General features: G+C 39.1%; 3 protein-coding genes across 5 annotated transcripts; 2 read left to right on the forward strand and 1 right to left on the reverse strand.

Annotated features, from left to right (window-relative positions):
• On the forward strand, positions 1-6,383 carry LOC116254958 (probable glycerol-3-phosphate dehydrogenase [NAD(+)] 1, cytosolic). Of its 2 annotated transcripts, none has more exons than XM_031630656.2 (6): positions 1-150; positions 968-1,913; positions 3,651-3,872; positions 4,449-4,696; positions 5,163-5,302; positions 6,044-6,383. In XM_031630656.2, exons 2-6 carry the CDS (start codon positions 1,256-1,258, stop codon positions 6,165-6,167), a joined length of 1,392 nt encoding a protein of 463 aa, XP_031486516.1. In that variant the 5' UTR covers positions 1-150; positions 968-1,255; the 3' UTR covers positions 6,168-6,383. The 2 variants fall into 2 exon arrangements, with proteins under 2 accessions (XP_031486516.1, XP_031486500.1); XM_031630640.2 differs by lacking the exon at positions 1-150 and adding an exon at positions 285-772.
• Positions 6,348-12,452, reverse strand: LOC116254978 (uncharacterized). The gene is made up of 13 exons (XM_031630667.2): positions 12,205-12,452; positions 11,452-11,549; positions 11,072-11,154; positions 10,740-10,866; positions 10,374-10,437; positions 9,398-9,495; positions 9,223-9,307; positions 8,836-8,959; positions 7,893-7,994; positions 7,529-7,593; positions 7,079-7,160; positions 6,910-6,989; positions 6,348-6,784 (listed from the first exon to the last, which is right to left on the reverse strand). The coding sequence occupies exons 1-13, from the start codon at positions 12,399-12,401 to the stop codon at positions 6,727-6,729; spliced, it is 1,263 nt and encodes a 420-aa protein (XP_031486527.1). The 5' UTR covers positions 12,402-12,452; the 3' UTR covers positions 6,348-6,726.
• Positions 12,453-13,801: 1,349 nt separating this feature from the next.
• LOC116264445 (uncharacterized) lies at positions 13,802-16,903 on the forward strand. 2 transcript variants are annotated; one of them, XM_031644669.2, is made up of 5 exons: positions 13,802-13,980; positions 14,425-14,467; positions 14,538-14,614; positions 14,704-14,803; positions 16,004-16,304. In XM_031644669.2, the coding sequence occupies exons 1-5, from the start codon at positions 13,906-13,908 to the stop codon at positions 16,027-16,029; spliced, it is 321 nt and encodes a 106-aa protein (XP_031500529.1). In that variant the 5' UTR covers positions 13,802-13,905; the 3' UTR covers positions 16,030-16,304. The 2 variants fall into 2 exon arrangements, with proteins under 2 accessions (XP_031500529.1, XP_031500538.1); XM_031644678.2 differs by lacking the exon at positions 16,004-16,304 and adding an exon at positions 16,578-16,903 and having other exon boundaries at positions 13,804-13,980.

Here is a 16,903-nt window from a genome sequence, read left to right on the forward strand (position 1 = left end):
AATCTGCAAACTACTTAATTTTAGCACTCAACAGGAAGTGACGACGAAGTTTACGATGAAGCCAACTCTCAACAAGAACGTGGGAGATTTTGAGAGCATGTGAGCTTGCAAGGGGAGCTCCACGCAAGTCTCGTTCTTTCCGCCCGCAGGGTAACTCTCCTCCCCAAGAAATAGAGGAAAAACCAAAAATAGATAAAAAAAAAATTATGTAAATTGTTTACTTGTTTGGAAGGAAATAAAATTTTATGCAAAAACGTAGATGAATGGCCTGTAGATGCGTAAAGGAAAGAGGGTAAAAATTTATGCCGCCTCCTGCAATTAATTTTTCAGCAAAGCTTCAATCTACCCCACCACCCACAACTTTTATCCAACCGCAATGCCGACCAGGGGCTATAAGCGACGGCCCTGAGAGCGCTGTTTCCACGAGAGATCATTCTTCTGGGCAACACCCCTTGCAGGCTGCAGGCCGGTAGAGTAGGTAGCCTAAGAAGCCGGCTTCGGTAGATTCACCAGGCTGGATATCTAGCTGTTTTTAAGGTCTCCTTGTGAAGGATTTCTTGTTTTGGTGCATCTGCTTGATGGCTTTTTTATGAGCACTTATTGAGGTTTGGTGGGTATCAGAAGCTTGAACGGCGAAGCTGGTTGTGTTTGTTTTCTTTGTTTTTGGCCTTTTTGGGGTTGGAGCTTTGTAATTTTGAATCTTAAGGGAGTAGAACTGGAGCTTGGAATGTGGTGCTTGAAATATGATCATGGCAATGCCTGACAATGAAAGGTTTGGTTGTAAGCAGCTCTCTAATGTGTGTTTTTGCATGTATTGCGTTTTTTTATCTTTTATCTCTTCAACTAGTAAGGGAGCCAGATTTAAAGAGGTTTTCTTCTGATTTTTTCATTTTTATCCGCTCCAATTGTGTCAATTGATAACTGATATCGGTGTTTCTTCGTCTCTCTTCTTTTTTCCGCTTGTCAGATGAAATTTGGGTCAAGGGGTGGTTCGGATATTGGGTTTTCTGTGTTCAGCAATTAGCATAACCGTTACGGAAAGAACGATCTTTAGCAAATTCTCACGATTGGAGAAAAACTCGTTGAGGAGGAAATTAGAGTCTCTATCTGGGAAGGTGAAAAGGTGTTGTAGCTGCAAAGATTGGTTAAAGTGATTTGGGTGTTTGAGGTTGTTCTTCTTGGACATTTATAAAGAGGACTTGGGACATTGTCAATTATCCTACGTGTCTGTTGTAAGATACCTGACCCCAAAGATATGGTAGGCACTGCAGCAGTAAACCATAGTTCTGTTCATCCAAATGGTTCTGCTCACAATGGCAATGGAGTAGAAGAAAAATTGGATGAACTTCGCCGACTTCTGGGAAAAGCTGATGGTGATGTGCTAAGAATCGTCGGTGTTGGTGCTGGTGCTTGGGGCAGCGTCTTTCTTGCGCTTCTGCAAGATACCTATGGCCATTTTCGCGACAAGATTCAGATTAGGATCTGGAGAAGAGCAGGTAGGTCTGTCGACCGAGCAACGGCAGAGCATTTGTTTGAAGTGATTAATTCAAGGGAAGATGTACTTAGAAGATTGATCAGACGCTGCGCTTATCTGAAGTATGTCGAAGGCAGGCTTGGTGATCGGACCCTGCACGCAGACGAAATTTTGAAAGATGGTTTCTGCTTGAACATGATTGATACGCCGCTATGCCCATTGAAAGTTGTCACCAATTTGCAGGAAGCCATATGGGATGCAGATATTGTAATAAATGGTTTGCCGTCGACTGAGACAAGGGTGGTATTTGAAGAGATTAGCAAATATTGGAAGGAAAGGCTTAGTTCTCCTATAATTATTTCTTTGGCTAAAGGAATTGAAGCTGAATTAGAGCCTGTTCCTCGCATCATTACTCCCACCCAAATGATCAATCGGGCAAGTAAGGTTTCTCTATTTATCACAATTGTCTTTGGATTCTAGTAGTTAGACATTTTTTCTCTTCTGCATTCTGTGCAGCTGTCTCTTGTTCAGCCAAGAAATTTCTTTGCATATTACATTTTGTTGCTTTATTTGATGTATATTGTTGTGCTTTGTGCTTCACTCCGTAGATATCAATGTCATATCTCCATTTTCACATGTTTTGTATACTTAATGCGGAAAACATGCTTCAGCTTTCATTCACAAACTGTTCTTTTATTGGGCTGCAGATCTCAGTCATCGCCTCTAATATTGAACCATAATCGGCCATTCCTCAGTTGTTTCTGTTTACAAATTCTGTTAGTTGGAAAATTGATGAAGGCAGGCCACAGATCTTCTATCTGCCTCCCCACTCATTTTGCTACATATCCGACCCTGCTATTTTTAAGGTTAAATCTGGGTGTCCTGGACGGCAATCCAGATGAGTCAGTTATAGACCTACTCTTGGGGTAGTGTCCAAACTACTGATGTTTTGAGGACTCGATTTTTTGTGACAGTCTTACTTCCTGTGGACCTGTACAGCTTTGTGTTTTTCTGTTTTGTCATGTATCTTTACAGATTTTGTTTTTTTAATAAAAGAGGGGGGACTCCCCCCAGCAGGGTTGCATCAGGACCATAATGGGTGAAACAAAAGTGTACATTGAAGTAATCAAACAATGAGAATGAGCAACTGAATCCTTGGAACTTTGCATAGACAAACCAAGCAAAGAAAATTTATAGGTTTATGCAGGAACTTCTTGGAAATTCTCAATGTATACTTGCACAGGAAAATCCTTTGACTTGTAGTTTAGTTCAAAAGAGGTGAATAAAGGATCTTCCTGGATGGTGGACATTGCAAAGATTGACTCCGCTAGAATTAAGGTTTCTTATTCACTATTGTTGTGGGGATAAAGGAAGTGGAAAAGCAGCAAAAAGGACATGGAGTTGGCCGGCCCTCAGCATTTTTTTCATCTTCTTCCTTCAGAGTTGCTTGAATTAGCTTAGTTGCTTCTAAATCATTTCTTGACATTTTGGACCAGATCACCTTTACCAGTTACCTCCAAATAGATCTCCTCATGAGCATAATTCCAAGCTAAATGAGCAAGGAAAACTCTGAGTTGTTAAAGCACGGGTAAGTAAACTTCTCATATATAATGTGCATATTGACAACTTAGCTTGTGACACATTGAGCATTAAGAGTACAAACATCCTAAAGTCTCTTCTGTGTATTTTTAGTCTGCAGCAAAAAGAATAGCATTGCTCAAATTCCATATATTTTCTTCTGAAGTTGGATACTCAATGTTGAATTCCACTGTGTGGGAATGACATGAAACCTTTCATGTTATGCATGTATGCTAATGTCAACAATGGCTGCTTGAGTTGTTGGTTTCAAGTTTCAACTAATCGGAGATCACTAAGTTTTTCAAAGAATACATATCAATTTGGCATCAAGTTCAACGGGACAGAATTAACTTCCGTGCATTGTGCTTAAGCGTATCATATCCTTATTAATCTACTTCATGTATTGGAGCTTTGGATTCACATTGTTGTAATGATTTTATTTAATATGAACTCTTTTGCAATTCTTTATTATGATTTTGGTGGTTGATACTTTCAGCTAATTTGATTTGGTGATGCTGCCCAAACCAAATATGTTTGTTGCCATTGTATTTACCTTTTTTGTTTTGCATCTGATGTTTCCTGATCCTGCCATTTTCAGCTGGAGTTCCTATGGAGAATATTCTTTACCTTGGAGGACCGAATATAGCTTCTGAAATATACAACAAGGAGTATGCCAATGCACGAATATGTGGATCTGACAAATGGAGGAAACCTCTTGCAAAGTTTTTAAGGCAGCCTCATTTCATTGTGTGGGATAACAGTGACCTTGTCACTCATGAAGTTATGGGTGGTTTAAAAAATGTGTACGCTATTGGGGCAGGTGTGATCATTTTTCTGTATCTCCTAAGCGCAACAGCTACTGAGCTTCAAGACAGATATATGTGTCTATTGTTTGTTCTCTTAGGCACTTCTAGCTAATTTATCTTCCTACATACCGTGCAATTTAAGGGTCGCTATTCATTCTGTCTCCCTTAATTGTCAAATGTTAGTTCTTATCAGCAAAAGAAGGTTCCTTCCAATGTTAATCTATCCAATGTTTTCACATGTGACGAAAATTGCATGTAATCATCTAAACTTGAAATAACTCACTGCAGTTTCTCAATACCCATGTGCCACTTATATAGCTTTAGAGCAACTTGTTTTAAAAGCGTAAATAGGTTGCTTTAGATAATTTGTCCTTTTATCATCTGGCAAAGCTGGATATAAATTCCATTTTTCTGCTGCAGTTAGCCTACTGGACTGAGTTTGCTTCCCTGCATTTTAAGTTTATAAATTATCCTCTTACCACTGAATGTAATATAGGGATCGGTAGGTCTTCTATGAAACTATGATAGTCGCTCCATTATATTTTTCCTTGTATTGCCTTCTGATTAGAATAACACTTTGGCAATGGCAGGCATGGTTGCAGCTCTGACCAATGAGAGTGCTACGAGTAAATCTGTTTATTTTGCACATTGTACATCTGAAATGATATTCATAACTCACCTGTTGACTGAAGAACCGGAGAAGCTTGCTGGCCCATTGCTGGCTGATACATATGTTACTCTCCTAAAGGGTCGTAATGCATGGTATGGGCAGATGCTAGCAAAGGGAGAACTTAGTCGTGATATGGGTGATAGCATCAAAGGGAAGGGAATGATTCAGGTCTGCTTTCTGATTATTTTCTTATCTGCTAAACTGTGGTACCCTCGCAATTGATGTATATTTAGCTTCACAATCATATGCCTCAAACTGTATTTATGCCTAAGAAACACAGACTCTTCAGCAGGTGCTGCACCCGAGCCATGTTGACTCAGGTGCAGTTGCGGCAACTGACAATTTGCTTTCAATGAATCACTAATAGGACCATAGCTTGATAATTGTTAATTTGACTATTGGTGGTGGACAACCTTATATAAAATATATATATTATTCACCCATTTTTCCTGTTTGTAAAATGCTACACCCACACTCTGCATTTGTGTGACATAGATTTATGCACTATACCAGGAGAGCAAGCATGTGCTCAAGCATCTCCATTGTTCACATGCCTGAGATTGACTCGGTACATGTATATACTGTCTGACAAAATAACATATTGATTTGCCTAATGCTTTGATGCTTTTACCAGGGTGTATCTGCTGTACATGCATTCCACGAGCTGCTTGGTCAACCCTGCCTAAATGTGCTACATCCTGATGAAAACAGACCGGTTGCCCCACTTGAACTATGCCCCATCTTGAAGACGCTCTATGGAATCCTTATCACAAGGTCGTGTGTTTCTCTCTGGTTCTCTTTTTGCTTGATTATCATAGACGTACATATTTTATTCTAGTAACAGTTTGTGAGTAAATGGAACTTATCCAAGAAAAAAAAATGTCAGTTTAGAGTGATTAAATTCTACGATGGGAAACTTTGGTGGATCAAATGGTCCAAATGGGTGGGCCATATTCATTATCAGTTCTTGTACAAGTTTTAGTTTTTCAGGCAGCAGTTAGGGCAGGATCTGTACAGGTGATTAGGGAGCTCCTCCACCCGGTGATCTCATTTGTAGACCACCTGCTGTTCTTATACTGTGTATCTTGTCAAATTGTGGTGTTGGCTACCCAGTAGGAACCTATGGTACCATCCATTGGGTGAATTAGTCCGCTGGTCTTTTGTTGTTTTTCTTTATTGCAATGTCGTGAGCCTGTGAGCCGGCAGGATGCACCATCTGATTGCTTTTAGATAACGAGTCACATCAGGGGCTTCTAACTTCTTTCAGATCTTCAGCTTTTGATTCTCTCATTCTTTTGTATAGCCTTTTTTTTTTGGCTTGTGTATATTGGTGCTATATAAAGGGAAGGGAGTTCTCTCTCCCAGCTAAATCATCAGGAAGATGGGAAATTCAGGGGTTTTTGTTGGTCGATCTTGCTCCATCCTTGCACATCCTGAAATTTTTTGTTCTCCCTTGTTGGTTAAGAAGACAGGCGTGTTAAGCAAGTAGTCTAATATTTTGTTTAATACTCACAGGGACCTACCTACTCAGGCCATTCTTCAAGCTTTAAGAGATGAAACCATGAATGATCCCCGTGACCGAATTGAGATAGCAATGAAGCACGCTTTTTACAAGCCATCGCTTTTGAGGCAACCTTGAAACCATGGTGACTTCTGTAGCCTTCACGCAGGTTGCTGAACGTATGCTCCTTGGTTTGTTAACTGGGGGTGAGAATCTTGTCCATATGATCGATGGGTTTAAAAAACTTTTGAGTTTCATCTTTAGTTTGTATTGCTCGCATGTGAGAAATGTCTGGAGGATTGTTGCCTTATTACTGAATAATCAATAGAAATCTTCATTTTGCTTTGATCTGTATCACTTTGAGAAAATTGCATCCATCACCCACACTTTATGGAAGATGCAGCAGCAACTGTTCTAGCTGCTAATCTATGCCATTGCGTGGAACAACAGAATGTTGACTAGGCTACCAGAGGGCTTCGTTTGAGTATCTAAACAAGCAGGAATCAAGGACGAAAGTTTCCAGGTGATGCAAATCTGACCCTCCAAAGCAACAGGTTCGCCGAACATGTCCATGTTGATGTCTGCTAGTCTGTTGGTGGAGAGCGCATCAATTCAGCTATGAAACGAGGATTAACCCAAGAACTGGCGAGGTGGAGATGACGAGTTCAACTGGTCTCAGCTGCTTAATTGTATGTTGTCATACATATATCCCCAAACCTAGCTCTTTTGGTTCAGTTTCCACCATCCATGCAGGCCTGTTCAAATTATAGTCGTCAGTCTGAAAGCACATGTAAAGAGGACGCACACGCAAGCACATGTGCAAAATTGTACTCCTAGGACCACCAACAGCAATAGCAAGGCAGTAGAAAAAGGGAAGTACTTATTCATTATGAAGTTGATGGTTCCCTTTGATGCACGATCAAGGAGAGTTTTTCTGGCCTCAACTGAGACTCCTTGAGGCTGCCAAAAAGGGAAAAAGAAAAGTTTAACCGCGGACATTGTTCGACGTATCACGTGGTACACAGACGTCAATATGGTGCATTTCCTACCTCTTCAGGGAACCAAACTCCGGGCTGAGTACTTCCTTCGAGAATTGCCATGGCAAATGCTGCTGTGCAAGTTCCAACAGCTCTGGAAAAACATGAACAAAAAAAGAGGCATGACACAGTACGGAAAGCTTGTGCACTTGTTATAAACGAAAGAATCCGCAATATAGAATCAACCTAGAGTTTGTTTCGGGAGGAACATTTTGAATTCCCATTAATTCTCCCTCTTTTTTTTTTGAAAGAAAAACTTCATTTGATTGCAACCTGACTGCCACTCCGCTGATGGCAGTCAAGTGAATGAAGGTTTTGTTTGATTTTGTGCTCTATTGAGGTCTGGGGATGGTCCCCAAAAGTTCTCACCGTTACCCCATCCATTGAAAGATCAAGAAAAACAACTAACATGGAAACAAATTATAAAAGAAAGCCTGAGAAGGATCTCAGTACGGAACTTACTCTGACAGTCTTTTATGACTGTAAATGCCTACTGTATTGCGGCCCTTCGAGCATTCCAGATCCACCTGAATGTAACCATCATGAAAATACTTATAAAATTAATGAGTAGTCTGACTGTGGAAGCCGCATCTACAATGCTGTCGCGCACTCAGCGCAGACTAAAAGAATTTTGACAAGCAAGGTATCCTTCACTGTCCCTCTGTCTGTTCTTATATTCTTGTATTCTCTTATTGTTCGTGATGGTAGCTGCCACCACTTTTGTTGGGAAAACATTTCCAACTAAAGAAATTACCATGAAATTCGAACATACACATATAATGGTTTCTGTAGAAGAAATCTAGTGAAAGCTGGCGCAATAACATACTCTCATTGAGACACGCTCTCCAGCTATTCCATCAAATGCTCGAACAATTGGGTCGAACAAAGAAACGAGTTGTTGGACTTTGCTCCTGTCTCTCAGAGTTTCCTGCATTACATCGACAAGGACGGTGAACACACATTTGTTGCCAAGCGTAAGGTGGAAGACGAAAGATTGATGGCTCAACCTATGGCTAATTGAAATACAGGCATGTAAATTTACAAATAATAATAGGTTGGATCAAGACAGAAGAGTCCAGCAGCAAAAGCCAGCAGAAAAATGCTCAGTAACATCTAAGTCTGCCCAACCACCTAGGGCTCTTAAAACTTGCTCATCTGCGACTAACACCAATGAGCCCAGTGTACCGTCTCATACCTTCATCTGAAAAAGCCTACGAAACTACGACCCAAGTCCAATTCTACTCTTCTTTAACGGAGGCACTAAAATGAATCATAAACTAGGACTCTGCTGAACCTTGTCCCCCATAGGCACTCGGATCAGCAATAACAAACAGAATCTCGACTTGTATCGCCAGAATGCCACCTACAAACCAAAATATTGGACCCGATAAAATATCCTTGATCCTATTGACATTAAACTTAGTTGAAGCTTGCATTTGCAGCCCAACATATGCATAGACCTACTCAGAGGAAACAGCGTCGTTGTTTGGGATTCATGAATAACTCGTGTTGGTCAGTACAACTAGGTCAGACAAGAAAGAAGAGGACATTGACTTGCAACCTTGACTGCACAAAGTTTGGTGGCAATGGTAGTTCGTTAGCCAATTCTGATTGGCTAGTGGCAGCAACGTTTTCGAAAAAGAAAGACTCATGCTCTGAACGTGAATATGCTGACGTGCGGGAGCCCTGCAATCTGTGGGTTACTACTTGATCTATATTTCCATTTTCACATATTCCAAAACTCAAGTAGAAATTTTTAAGAAGATTACCGCAGGAACAAGATTTGCAATTGCAATCATTCCCCAATTCCAGAAGAAGGGTGCTGTGCCAAATCTTGCACTCACAGTTGGCACTCCTAAAACTTCATGACTGCTTCTAACTTCAGGTAAATTCCTGCAATAGAATCCATGAGTGATAAATCAATTTCTTCTCCTGCGTGCTGTAAGAACCCGTGTATTTTAGAAATAGTGAAAATACAGAATTTTGAGGCAGCAATAAGGAAGAAAAAATAATGATAAACAAGATGAGCTTCATTTTCAGAAGAAAACATGTTCCATGACAAAAATGTTGCCAATACTTATAACAAGATAAGTTAATAAAACAGCCAAATGAAATCACAAGATCAATGCTTTTTGACGCTAAATAATGCAACTTACAACAGATATACATCTCGTTTTCCAATTCCTTTTCCGAAGTCGATGTTAAGCATTCCACTATAAGGCTTTAATTTGATATGTTGCCCTGATCAAAGAATATATGCAAGACCATTATATATTTATTTAGTAGCACCAACATAATAAAGGCTAAAATCATAGATACGTCATTAATTACCTTTATTATATGCAATCACGTCTTCACCAAGAAGCAGAAAACTGGTTGATAGTATGGTTGGACCAGCACCCCCAGTACCAGCTGTATAATAATAGTATCTGCAAGAAAAAATTCAGTAGAAAATTTTTAGTAAGTTTCAGTTGGAACATGATGTTGCAATATAAACAGGTTCACATCCTCCCTTCTGCTATTCGTGAAAACTTTCGTTTCTAGGATGACATTCACAAGTTGCCCTTAGCAGACGACGAGCCATCACTGGGCCATTTCATGGAAATGTTCATTATGCATGTCAGCGTAAGTAGCCTAAGTAAAACTCTGATGTCTCAGGAATAAAAAGAACATAAAACCACAGGTGGTAGGAGGCGAATGTTGGTTTTAACTTTTAAGGGGGTTAAGGAGGCGTTAACCCTGCCATTCTCCAGCCTAAGCCTTTCATCGGTGTTGCCCTAGCATGGCCTAGTGACCGAGGCCTGGCTGAAGTCTTTCCTTCTCAAGTGTTCCTGACCATCAAATGAATAAGACTAACATAGGAAACGACTATACAGGCTAAAACTGATGTGATTTGGTCATAATTCTCCAAAAGTTCACACAAACAGTATAAATGATGATTCGCTAGAAATTTTGTTGGCAGTTTGGTTGCTTGGTCCTCCCAGGCTTGTTACCTAGTTGTGATGCATGTTTTCTTTATTTCTGAACAGAAAAAGATAACTCTGAAATTTTATGATCATATGCAGTGTCTTTATTTTTGACGAAGTATGTGTCACTGAATGAGTTATGAGCTTATTTCTGATATTAAACTTGCTAGTTAATTGCCTAATATAGTAAGCTCCTATCCCGTTGGTGACATTTTACAAACTAGATAGTAAAAAAATGTCACCTTCACATATCACAATTTGTCTAGTTTTGCAGATCACATTAAATATAAAAAACAGAACTTACATTGACTTGTAGAGATCGTAGAAGGTGGTAAATTTACCTCAGTCTCTCTGGTTCATAAGTGCCTTCCGTTTTTGCAAGCTGTACAAGCTCAGCTGCCATTACTGTCATAATAGAGGCATAATTTCAGCATATCTTAATGCAAATCAGAATCAAAGTATTTGCACCAAAAGGACTCGACCATTTAATGAAAACTTCTTAAATAACAAGGACACGTTTATTGGTTAACGATGTGGCAAATAATTTCTTCCGCAAATGTCAGCAAAGAAACTGGAATCACCTAAGCTGGACTCGCATGCCCATGTTCATCATTGGAACAAATACGGGAACAAAATTCCGAGCAACATAAATTGTAGAAAGGAGAACCAAACAGAATTTACATGAAAATAAAAATTTAGGGACACACAATTGCTCACTCCAGGGTATATTCCACCAGTTGTTATCGCCGGAACACTGGCATCCACTGCTTTCTGATGAAAAGTTTTTGCCCGATATGCATAGGTCGTATCATCACATACATCCAAATAGGCAGTCTGATGCAAGTGCTAAAAGTAAATATCAAAAAGAGAAACAACATGTGCAACTCAAATAGCTTAGACACTGTTAATAATGATGTTGATCGCAGTTGAGGATAACAACTATAGGCAGACATGACAGATTAAAATATATGTGATTTGAATATATACAGGTCAATTAAGTGCGCAATGTTGGTGAGAAAAGCTGCTTAAATTCGTTGACCTTGGTTGAAATTGCAGCCTCAAGTACATTGCACTTCTCTCCCTGCTGAAAAGGCCCTGCTGCGTGAACTACAAGATCTACATCTGCAGTTGGTAACACAATAGTCAGCAAGAAAACTTATTTGCAGAAAGATCCGGCAGCAATCTGCATATATTCATTATGGCAGCTTAAATATCAGTCAGGATGACAAGTCTGCAGGCTCAATTTTGGACTGGCAGATGAGTTACCATACGTAAAAGCATGAGAAAGGCCAAAATTGTGCAGCGAAGCAAAAGGGAAGAAAAATAAAGCAATGGAGAGATTTCCAGGAACCAGATGTGAATATTACAAGATTAACCACAAAATATGATGGTTAGGTTAACAAAATAATACGAAATTACCATTTAAAGCTTCAGCCAGTGCATTCAAATTATCAATATTGACTTCAACAAACTCAAAATTTTCACCAAGTTTAGACACCAATGCAGCACCTTTCTCCCTGCCATATACAGACACTTATTCAGCTCACTGTAATCTGAAAAGTGTACTACCACTTGCTGATACATAGTACAAGAAAGCTTTCAAAAATTACCTATACGGACCATAATAATCTATACACACTAAAAAGTGATTTTTTTAGCATACAATTGACCATGGAATTGTCTTACACAAAAATTCAAAAAATAAGCAGTTAACGTGTCCCAGCCATTTCAGTGACTAGCGGCATTTTATACTTTACCAATAAAAAGATATCATACAGAAATCGGCCACAATTTCCACGGACACCAATTTTCATGAAGTATAGATGATTACTCATATACATGTGCGTCTATGCCACATGAGCACGGGTGTTGGTCGACTGCAGCGAAGTCGCGAGACTTCCGTATATGCAAAAAGCCCAAATACTCTACACAAATTGGGAAAATTGAGCAATTTCTTGGAAACTTACAATAGTATCGAAAAGGGAATTCAATAAATGAAACGCCGAAGATAGGCTCGTATGATACTGAATAGCATGTATAAAAAAATTAACATGTCGAGAGAGAGGGAACCAAACAACTACAAGAACAAACAATATCCCAATTCCGGATCCAGGCTGATCGCGACGGCATGGGAAAAATCAGGGAGGCGAAAAAAGAAAGATGGAAAGGAACCTATTCCTTCCTGCGACGGAGATGCGGAGGCTGGGGCAGAGCTTCGAGAGGGCGACGGCCGTCGACCCACCGACCCTGCCGGTGCCTCCAAGAATCAAAACCCGAGATCTCTCCACCCCTCTCTCTTCCCTCTTACCCAAACCTTCCGACGGCGTTGCCGCCACCCCCGCCAATTTCATCGCGGCGGAGAACGCCATCCCTCTCTCTCGCTCAGCCCGAGTGCCCAACGTTCGTCATTTTTCCCTCCATCGCGCGCTCCCGCTTTTCCTTATCTATTACGTCGACGTGGCCACAGTTTTGAAAAGAATGACGTGGCTTCCCGGAGAGCGCATGAAAGTGATCGGCTCAGACGGTTGGTCACCCGGTCAAAGGCTTGGGAGTACTTAGACGGCTTTGACTCGGGCTGAGCCCACAAGGAATTACCACTAGTGGGCTCGGTTTTGGACTCCAAATGTCCTTGTTAGAATTTGATGTGTGTGTAGCAACATTACTTCAAGTGGGTTGGGCTTAGATTAATCAATTCCGATCACTTTAATATATATTAGAGAACAAGTTGAATAATGCTTGATAAAGCAAAGATAAATAAAAGCCTCCAATCAGATTCAATTCATTTGCAACCTTTAGTTAGATTTGTGACCTTAAAATTTTCCAAATTTGAAATAACTTTCAGTAAGACCATTCAAATAGACATCAAACAAGTTTTGTATAATAAAAAAGAAGATTTTAATATATTTTTTTAGGTCAATTTGTAGAGCAACATAGCAAATGTGCTGCCCACACTAGACTCACATCAATGCCCCAGATGTACCAAACCCACTAAGGTAAGTGCTTCTTTGATGGCATGCCTAACGCGCTCGTTGTGACCAAAGGTTGCTAAAGCTACATAGCTCATAAGTTTTTTATTGGTATTACCCTCATTATTGTTCTCAAATCTAAGAAAACATTTCACAATTATAATAAACAATCAAAGTTGAAAAAAGTTAGCAACTTGAAGAAGTGAACGTCATGTCATGTTTAGGCGACTACATGTATTTCATTTTTCAGTTTTGATGATAATATTCTCTTAGTTGACTATTTTTTTTCATTTTTTTATTGTGATGATATTTTTGTATAATATGTTACGTGTTAGGGCATTTCATGGTAGCTACAATTATTTGCGCTTAGAAATCACCTGCAGAAAAACCTTAACATCTTAATACCCAAGTCATCTTCTTATTATTTACTTAATAATATTCAGGCCAGTCACATTCTCCTAGAAAGACATAAATAAATCTCTCATAGGATTGGTGATGAGGATCACCTAAGGTTTTATTTTTAAAGATTTCTTTGCTGGAAAAACAAGAAAAAAAATAGGGGACTACACTTTCCTTTGAAAACAAATTTCAACCGTGAAAGACAGTCCCCATTTAACTTCAAAAACAAGTCTACGAACTTTTCCAACTTGAAGTTGAAGGCCTGTAGCGGGTAGTAAGAAAAAAAAAGAGAGCAGGCAATATTTAGAAAACTCAGAAATATTGTGCCCTTTTCGGTAATATGCAAAACTGGTTGGTCCTCAAATGAAAATGATGTATAGCAGTTCCATTTGGGGGTGGGGGTGTTGGTTTTTTCATTTTTGGAATAAACCCTAATCCTCTTTCTGCTTCGAGGTTTTAGGCAAGAAACGGAATTAAGAGTATTGCATTCTATTTGGTCCTCAGCAAAATGGCGAATGTTGCGATGACAAGCGATCTGGAGGAAGTACTGAGGCCATTCCATCAAAGGGCGGCAGAAGCAGAGGTAGTTTCCTGGATATATCTCTCTCTCTCTCTTTCATACTTGGGATAATAGATTGATTCAATTTAGTTTCACGCGTTGTGATGGAGTTTGTGGTTTCGCAAAAACAAAAAGTGGGCAATTCTCCAAAACTGGAAATCGCCGTTTTCCTTCTTGCTGGTCATCATATAACCGATTTTTTAAATAATTTTTCTTCATTGATTAATTTTTCCTGAAGGCACTTGAGATGCTGCTAAGAACTTGGTGACCGACTTGTTAGTAATCGTCTTTCTTGACTTTATCGATGATATCGTTATCGTGCACTCTCTGTGTCTAGATGTCGGGAGGCATGTATCGTCCTAGGATGATATGGAGCTTCCTTTTATTTATTTTCGAAAGAATTTTCAATCTTAAGGTCTCTCTTGGATTTAATGTTTAGGTGGGTATTGATAAATTTTCATGATACAGGAAAGATTGGCAAAACTGGAACTCCTATCGGAGAGCAAGAAAGGTATATCATCATGTTTGAATTGAAAATTCTTTTAGGACGGACTTGATGACCTACTCATTTGATTTCGTAGGATATTCTATCGAGGAAGCGTTGCAACTGAAGGATCTGCAGACGAAGTTGGATTCTGCAGAAGCTGAGAAGATAGATGTAATTTCATACTGGTCCCTTTTTTCCACTCCTCTGTTTGGATTTTGGAGAATATGTAACTGGACTACTAGAGTCATTCTTGCTTTCAGGCTTTGAAGGAGGTGCGGAAACTTCAAGCTGAAAATGCCAAGCTTCAATATCGAATCCTTCATCTTATTCGAGCTGTGCAAGATGCAGACAAAGTCAAAGGTATTCACTGTTATATTTTGTCCACCAACTTATGTTCGATCCATACTGTTTCTTAAGAAACATTTTAGAATTTGGAGCAGCCTAGAAGATGAAACGGACTATAGCTTTGGAGAAAACGTTCTTCTTGCTTGATTGGCAAAATTCACTTGGTTTTAGAATGTACTGAAAAGCATACAAGATGGTCATCATCTTCATCGATTATCAAATTATGTCAATTGAGTCGTCTTTGGGGATCTCAATTTTAATATCATCATACTTAATGGTACTTGATCACCTACGACTAACCTTTTTTGTTGCCAAAGTCTGTCCTTTCTGTAGGTTTCTTACCAGTGTTGGAACTTGGTAGATATCTGGACTTCTATTGAGCCAATCCTTTCTTCTTGATCATTCAACATAGTTTTTTTTATCAACTTTTGAATATTTAATTGGGAACATACTTTCATGCTTTTCCAAACATGGCAAGAGAAAAATCAGTTAGATCTCAGGGCTCACCTTGATGAGTTTAATTCAATTTACGAAAGTGAAAATTTTAGCACCATATAATGATATACTCAAAGTGATATTTTTTTCTGGACATTGTAAAACAAAGCACATTCTGCTCTTATGGCTGTCTTCAATTCAATTCTCTCTGGGTTATGGTAACGACAAAATTCAGCACCTGTCAGAGTTTGTAATTTTTTTTATATGCATTGTTATGTATGCTTATATAATAAATTGGTAGGATGTCCACGATACAGAACATTGGAAATAACATCAGTAAGTGGAAAACCTGTGGTAACATGTTCATGTAGTGGATATTGACTGCTTATGAGTAAATGAGTTCGTACTAATTATATTTATAGTCACTCAAATGTATTGTTGCACAAGTTGTCACTAGCAGCAGTAAATTATATTATGCATATGCTCTCTTTCTCCAACCCATCACATGCTAGGCCTGTGTCATCTGGTTGGGTAGAGGCCTACATTCATATCCATGTTTGGAACTTGAGATTGGTAAGCCTCCTGAGTTCAAGAAACACTTTCTCCAGTCCAGCTTTATAAGGCTCGATCAAGTTATTTATGCCTTGCGTCTTGTGAATAGCCTATTTTTTTTCCCTCTATACTGTTTTGATGATTGTTGCTTATTGGAAATTGGTGGTTCAATACTCCATTTGTGTTTATGATCTAATTAAATGTATCCACTTTTTCTCTGTTTTGTAGTTTCTTGCCATGAAAATTCAACTTAAACCACAGTAATGAAACTTTACATGAGTTCTGGAAAAGGCACCTTTTGTTACCTTGAACTCTTGCTCCCCTACCGACCTTTATGTTTAAAGCTCCAGATGGGTCTCAATCTCATTCTCTTTTTTTTTTTTTTTTTTGGAGAAATTTGCGAGATCAGTTGTGTGCTTAAATGACAATCCATGCAATACGTTGGCTTTTTTGGAGGTTATATTAAAGTGAACCTCCTCTATCAATCTATGCCTGTGCAAGCAGGCAGACAGTTGTGGTTGTCAGAGCAGTCACATATCTAAATGTCTAAAATCATTACATGCTGCTATTTTTTATGCTTTAAGTTGTGTGAGTTGCTTTAAAATTCTTAATTACAGCATTTTTCTACCTTGTTGGGGTCTTCATATCCTCATCTTTGCAAGTTGATTGATCATTCAACCATAAAGTTGCTTTAGCAAAACAATATCCTTTTTTTTTTTCTCCACATATCTCGCTTTATACTTGATTGAAAGGAGATACGAATACACAACCAAATGTGTGAAACCCTTTTCTGTCATTGCAGATACATTTCATTGAGAGGGAGATATGGATAGCCAAAAAAATGTAGGAATTCCTTTTCGGCGTTGCAGAAACATGGGCATGGGAAGATTGGTGGTTGAAGTTCGACCATGGTTCGTTGTCTTGATCGACTCTGTAGGTTTTGAAGCCAAAAGACTTTTAGTACTGTCCAAAGTCTTCTGATAATTAGTCACTATAGAAATCAGGCAATAACAGACTTGTAATATAAAATTATTTTGAAAAGTCTGTCAGTAAATTTCTCCTGCCATGAATAATTTGGTGCAACTATTTGTTTGATCTCTTTATCTAAGATGGAAAAGGTTCATGGGA

Source organism: Nymphaea colorata, chromosome 1, assembly GCF_008831285.2.
Source record: "Nymphaea colorata isolate Beijing-Zhang1983 chromosome 1, ASM883128v2, whole genome shotgun sequence".
In the NCBI taxonomy this organism is placed as follows: Eukaryota; Viridiplantae; Streptophyta; class Magnoliopsida; order Nymphaeales; family Nymphaeaceae; genus Nymphaea; species Nymphaea colorata.

Coding starts and splice junctions, on each gene's coding strand:
- LOC116254958 (XM_031630656.2), top strand. CDS start 1,256: ATGGTAGGCACTGCAGCAGTAAACCATAGTTCTGTTCATCCAAATGGT. Junction 4,697..5,162: donor AAGGGAAGGGAATGATTCAG/GTCTGCTTTCTG, acceptor TGCTTTTACCAG/GGTGTATCTGCTGTACATGC. Junction 5,303..6,043: donor TATGGAATCCTTATCACAAG/GTCGTGTGTTTC, acceptor TAATACTCACAG/GGACCTACCTACTCAGGCCA.
- LOC116254978 (XM_031630667.2), bottom strand. CDS start 12,401: ATGGCGTTCTCCGCCGCGATGAAATTGGCGGGGGTGGCGGCAACGCCG. Junction 7,995..8,835: donor TTGCAAATCTTGTTCCTGCG/GTAATCTTCTTA, acceptor GATGTAATGCAG/GAAACTCTGAGAGACAGGAG. Junction 7,161..7,528: donor AGTCATAAAAGACTGTCAGA/GTAAGTTCCGTA, acceptor ATGTTTTTCCAG/AGCTGTTGGAACTTGCACAG.
- LOC116264445 (XM_031644669.2), top strand. CDS start 13,906: ATGGCGAATGTTGCGATGACAAGCGATCTGGAGGAAGTACTGAGGCCA. Junction 14,468..14,537: donor CCTATCGGAGAGCAAGAAAG/GTATATCATCAT, acceptor TTGATTTCGTAG/GATATTCTATCGAGGAAGCG. Junction 14,804..16,003: donor AGATGCAGACAAAGTCAAAG/GTATTCACTGTT, acceptor TCTGTTTTGTAG/TTTCTTGCCATGAAAATTCA.